This window comes from Meleagris gallopavo, chromosome 10, assembly GCF_000146605.3.
Source record: "Meleagris gallopavo isolate NT-WF06-2002-E0010 breed Aviagen turkey brand Nicholas breeding stock chromosome 10, Turkey_5.1, whole genome shotgun sequence".
NCBI classification, from domain to species: domain Eukaryota; kingdom Metazoa; phylum Chordata; class Aves; order Galliformes; family Phasianidae; genus Meleagris; species Meleagris gallopavo.
In genome coordinates, this window is record NC_015020.2 from 11,853,455 (window position 1) to 11,858,952 (window position 5,498).

Here is a 5,498-nt window from a genome sequence, read left to right on the forward strand (position 1 = left end):
AAAAAAAAAAAAAAAACAGGCAATGAAATGTTCTACAACAAGAAATCCCTCTGGTTTCCCAGGCAGCCATGATGATGGTCAGTTAGTCCGGGCAGATCCAACCAAGTTGCTGGAAAGCTGAATACACACCTGTGCCCACCAGCCCAATGAGTGCAGCTGAACCAAGGGCCCCTCTCCTTCGATTTTTGGCTCTGGAAAGGACACATCTTGTCAGTTCAACAGCAGTAGCCAGCTTTCCACCCAGGTTGCTCCCAGCACTGCCTCCACCTTCCCAGCACTACCCTGAGTTAGTACAAGTGGATTTAGCTTTTGCAGACCTTCAGAAAGGAAGGCTGGGGCACTGCTGTGTGATAGATCAGAACCAAGTGGACTACAAAGTGAGATGCCCTGCATGATTCATTCCCTATAGTGTGGTTTGTTTCAAGTCACGGTGGCAGTAGTGGCTTAAAGTACTTGGAGTCAGTTAGGCTCCTTCCCCTTGGGCAGGGAATGTGTGTGCAATAGTCAAAAATACCATCAAAGATTAGCCTATCCTGAAAGAGGGAGCAGGACCTAGAGATTAATCTGGGCACATCAGCAGCTACCAGCTTGTGCTGTGCAGCTGCCCTCTGTCTGTGTCTGTTATTAAAGTAGTGCTCTTACTAACACAGGAAAAACACAATGCAGAGGTAGCCATCTGTGGACCTGCACTGTGACTGGAAGCTTTACGCTGCCTGTTTGGCAGGAACTGGAGAAAAGAGCCCAGAGATCACAGTAAGAGGCTTTAGTTTCCAAGCAACTTCTGTTCTACAGGGTAGAGACCCACCTCCTGTGTAGTATCCGTGGGCATACAGGAGTCTGCCAAGGATCCAGGCAACGCCCAGCCCTGTGGAAATCCGCTGGAGAGAAAGGAGAAGCATTAAAATTGTGGAGACTTGCTGCTTGCACCTGCTCAGCTGTTACAGCAGCCATGCTTCAAGGAGTGACCACAAGCTACAGCATGGGTCCTGACCCTGCTAGGACAACTAGGAGTCAGCCTGTGAGAGGTGTGTGGTTGATGGTGAAAGCCACAGTGAGTTGGATTGGAATCATTTGCATGACACCTATGGTGTTGTGCTGCAGAGCCTTCCCAAATCCTGCTTCGTTGCTGCAAGCAGGTGTATGTATTTGCAACACCTGTAGCAGGAGGACTTCCACACTGCCTCTTCATTTAGAGTTTGATGCAATGTGACATCAGTTTGCTAGATTTACTTAATGCTCCTTCCTTTCTGAAAGGAAACTTTCACAAAGAACCTGATTTGTCTGTCGGTGGTGAAGGAAAAAGTTGCTGGTTTTAGTCTCTCCCACATGCCTGCCTCCTCAAAAGTATTCTACATCTTTCGTTTTGAAACAATCTAGGTCTTTTTTTTTTTATCATCCTCCACATGCCTCCTTGGTGGTGAAAGTGGGTGGGAAGATCGAAATGTTCCCCAGCTATTCTTATCAGACAAACTCTTCTTTAAAGTGTGTGTTTAAAAGGAGGTGAAAGATTTCCATCATATATAAAAACAGCTGCTGAGTAGTCCTGCAGGCTTGAGAGAACCAGACAAAGTTGTTTGGACACTCCCCACTTGCAGACTGGTGGCTGTGGATACTTCAGTTTGTCTGACAAGGAACCCTTAGGGGGAGGAAAGAGGCTTACTGGCTGAAGCATTAGTGGTGAAAGTACTTGTGGTTCCACTGCATTTTCAGAAGAGGCATGGCTGTGGAATAAGGTGGGGTTAGGAAACAGCCTGGCTGCCTTCAGTGAGTGAGCTTGGCTTCGTGCCTGCTCTGAGTCACAGAGTAAGTTGAGTTGTGTGGACCTGCATGCCACAGTCACTTACCGGGTGGTAGATTCCACCAGTGGCTAAGAAGAACAGGAAGGAAGGGTAAACTTCCAGTCTGAAAGTAAGAAAGAATGTTATACTCGTCTTCAAGTGGCCTGTAAAGAGAATATCTAGAAATGCATTTGCAAACATCCCCTGCCAGGGTACTTGATGGACCTGACCTGTTACTCTTCATGCTCCGTGCTGTGGCCAGAAATTGAGGCACAAAGTGAAGTGCAGCACGCGCAGACTTCCATAGACTTCAGCTCTGTCTGAGGGCACCCATCTGCTCTTTCCACTTTGTGCCTTGACCCACTGCTAAATACAGCCTAGCACCAGCTACACCAGTTGTTCTTCCCAGCACCCCTCTGATGTACCATTGCAGCCTGGCTCCTGTTAGCTGGGTGAGCCTAGACCTCTCCCCAGGAGACTGTGGCAGTACAAACTCCTACGTGGTACTCACGTGTTCTGGTGTGCACGCTGGATGCAGTTGAATATTTTCCCATTCTCAGGATCTGTGCTGTACATGGTTGGATACTGCCAAAGAAAGCCAAGAGCAGAAGATAAGCAAGTGCAGCCAGCCTCCTCCAGCAGCACGGTGCCTGTGCTGCATCTCCTCAGGGAGCACAGTGCTGTGCTGCTGCTTGGAGAACTGACTTGCTGTGGCAAGTTAGAGCCTGACTCCCTGCCCACAGCTGCTTGTGTGAAACTGCTTTGCTCCCTGTATGCTTGTGTTCCACTGAGATGTCCTTGTTCCTAACATCACGTCTGTCTTCTCTGCAGGGAGAAAGGCTGTGTGGTTTCTTGCTCATCATAGTTTCCGAAGCTGAAAGTCTTGTGATTTCAGCTGTCTCGGCTCAGTGCCAAGCATCTTATCTGCCAAACCCTGATTTCTGCCTTGTGTCTGCTCCAGTCTGGAGATCTAGAATGCCAGTTTCATCCCTTCTGCACTCACACTGTGGGGCAGGAGGGGTCAGCGGGTCAACCGAAAATAACCAAGGTGTCACCATGCTTATCTACAGCAGTGCAGCTAAGGAAGGCAAGGGCCCTTCTGGGTTGGGGAGGGGAAGAAAGAGAAGGAGCAATAGAGTGGGCTGGCTGGGGCTCCTCTGCAGACAGGCTGTGATATCCCTGGTCCCTCTGCTTGAGGCTGAAAAGGGGGACTCACCTCCACATTGTACTTCTTGCGTGCCTTTCCCACGTTCACAGCAAGATGCATCACCAAGACGAAGCTGGCAGCCCCTGTCAGGATTACGTAGCCATACTCTTTGGAGAGAACAGCCATCTTGGTGCTGGGAGAAAAAGAGAGCCCGTTACTATTTCAGGGTGCGACTGGAGCTCAACACATGCAGAAGTGTGTGTGTGTACATGTCTGGGCCTAACAATTACTGAGTGTTATACTAGCACAAGAACTGTCTGAAAAAAAGGATAAACTGTCAGGGAATTTTCATCTTTGGATGTCTGCAGGGTGTTAAACAGCACAAAGCAAGGGTTCCCTGCTTAGGTCCCGTCAGGTAAGCCTTAAAATCAGTAAGTGTGGGTGGGCAGTAGCAGAGGTCTCTAGTCTGGCCTCTGGCTTAGAGACCCCTACACATCCCATCAGCTCTGGCTGTCTGGCCACATCCCACGGCACTGCTGTCCTCACTAACACACCGAAGGCTCCTCCCTTCCTGCAGCCTGGTCCTCTGCTGCCTGAAATCAAGGAGAGGTGGTGGGCGCTGCTGTAACTCATCCCATCCTGTGCTCAGGATGCAGGCAGGACCTGCACTTGCAGAAATGACTCCACTAGAGTCAAACTAGAGGCCAGGTCAGCAAATCTGGTTATGTCACTGCGCGAAGCCCTCGTTTAACTCCAGCTTGAGTTCTGCGTGGCCAGTTCTTGTCCCACCACCCTAAAAAGCTTAGAGCAAAAGTGGGAATGGGTCAGATGTTCAAAGACCTACAACAGCTTCTATGTGGGAAACAACCCAGCAAGCCAAGACTGAGACAAAGAGAGCAGAAAAACAAGGTTGGTATTCAAAAAGTCTAAAAGCTAGAGAAAGTGGACAGAAACTGGTGGTTCACTGCCGACTCTGGAACTAGAGGTCACCAAATATAGCCAGGGCAGAGATTCAGAACAAAGCAAAGATGTTTTTTCATTCAATAGGAATTAGACCTATGTAATTCCCTGCTAAAGGATGCTGCAAACAAAAGCCATTGCCATAAATTCAAGGTGGAGACCAAGCATGATGTGGGAATGAGAGATAAGTTGGAAATTAAACCCTAACCAAAGCCTATTTCAGCAATGCAAGGCTTTGGTGCCTCTGGCACTGTCCCAGCAGCACAATCTGTCAGTGTGGGGGAAAAACATCACACTTCAACAAGGAAGCAGTGCAGCCAGCCCTCCTATTGCAGCAGCACCAGTGCTCTCACAAAGGATCAATCTTTAGGGAACAAAGGTTTTTACCTCTTAATCGCAAAGAGATTATTGCTGGTGGAGCAAGAAGAAACCTGCTGGTTTTGTCCACGTGCAGTTTGGTAAAGAATTATTAATAAGAATGCTGGAAAGCCTTAAGTAATCAAAAAATATCAGTTGTACCCATATGTAATAGAGGTGAGCACCTTAGAGATGGCACATAGAAGGTGTGGAACATTCCCACCTGGCAGAACAGGTCAGTTGTTTTACTTCCCCCTTCACATTCCAGGCTTGTCCTTGGTCTCAGCAGCAAGGACAAAGCCTTTTGTCTTTCATAAGGCTGTAAGTTGGGATTTTATCTTTTATGTTGGTAGCAAAAAGCACCGTTCGGTTGCAGTAAGCATTAAGCCAGATGTTATAAAGCTGCTACTCGTGCTACTGATCTAAAGGCAAACAGTAAGCCTGTGCTCTAGTAACCTGGAGCTAAAGCAAATCAAAGTCATCATGACTTTCAATTCCCTGCCTGCACGCCTTGCGGCCACTTCCTGATGCTTTTGCAGCTCAGCAACCTTTGTCCACAGCTGCAAGGACTCTGCTGACAAGTACTGCTGCCCTGCACAAGCCTCAATTTTTACCTTCCATGCAGCAATGTCTCGGGCTGGACCCACACAGCCGAGGGACACCGGAGCATGACACAGCACAGGCTGAGGGCTGCAAAAGTGCTCCCAGCAACAATTCTTCCCAAGTTTGCTGCATATAGAATCACAGAATGGTTTGGGTTGGAAGACCATCTAGTTCCACCCCTCCTGCTGTAGACAGGGACGCCTCCCACCAGACCATGTACTCGCAACCCCATCCAGCTCCAGGGCGGGGGCATTCACAACCTTGCTGGGCAACCTGTGCCACCATCACAGTAAAGAATTTCTTTCTCCTACCTAGTCTAAATCTACCCTCTTCCAGTTTAAAGCCATTTTCTCTCATCCTGTCGCTTCCTGCCTTTATAAAAAGTCCCTCCCCAGCTTTTCTGTAGGCACTTTTACCCTATAATCATACGTAACCAACTATAACACAACTGTTATGAATCAGCAGAGCTAACGAAGCCTCCTTGTGCACAGCCACGCTCGGGTTCCGATCGCACCACCAACCCAGCCTGCAGAGCCCCTTGTCCCGCCTGGGTGGTGGTGCTTCCCCCGCACCGGCTCTATTTTTCCCCCACTTCACCACGCTCAGACATCAGCCCACCGAGCTCCCGGAAGCCCCGCGGCAGCACGCCCGGC

The 5,498-nt window shown here is 49.1% G+C and overlaps 1 protein-coding gene across 2 annotated transcripts; it reads right to left on the minus strand.

Annotated features, from left to right (window-relative positions):
* Positions 1-5,483, minus strand: MGST3 (microsomal glutathione S-transferase 3). Of its 2 annotated transcripts, none has more exons than XM_010715746.3 (6): positions 5,464-5,483; positions 2,995-3,118; positions 2,290-2,363; positions 1,845-1,902; positions 806-878; positions 1-191 (listed from the first exon to the last, which is right to left on the minus strand). In XM_010715746.3, the coding sequence occupies exons 2-6, from the start codon at positions 3,109-3,111 to the stop codon at positions 79-81; spliced, it is 435 nt and encodes a 144-aa protein (XP_010714048.1). In that variant the 5' UTR covers positions 3,112-3,118; positions 5,464-5,483; the 3' UTR covers positions 1-78. The 2 variants fall into 2 exon arrangements, with proteins under 2 accessions (XP_010714048.1, XP_019474138.1); XM_019618593.1 differs by lacking the exon at positions 5,464-5,483 and adding an exon at positions 4,857-4,971 and having other exon boundaries at positions 83-189.
* Between the last annotated feature and the right edge of the window lie 15 nt (positions 5,484-5,498).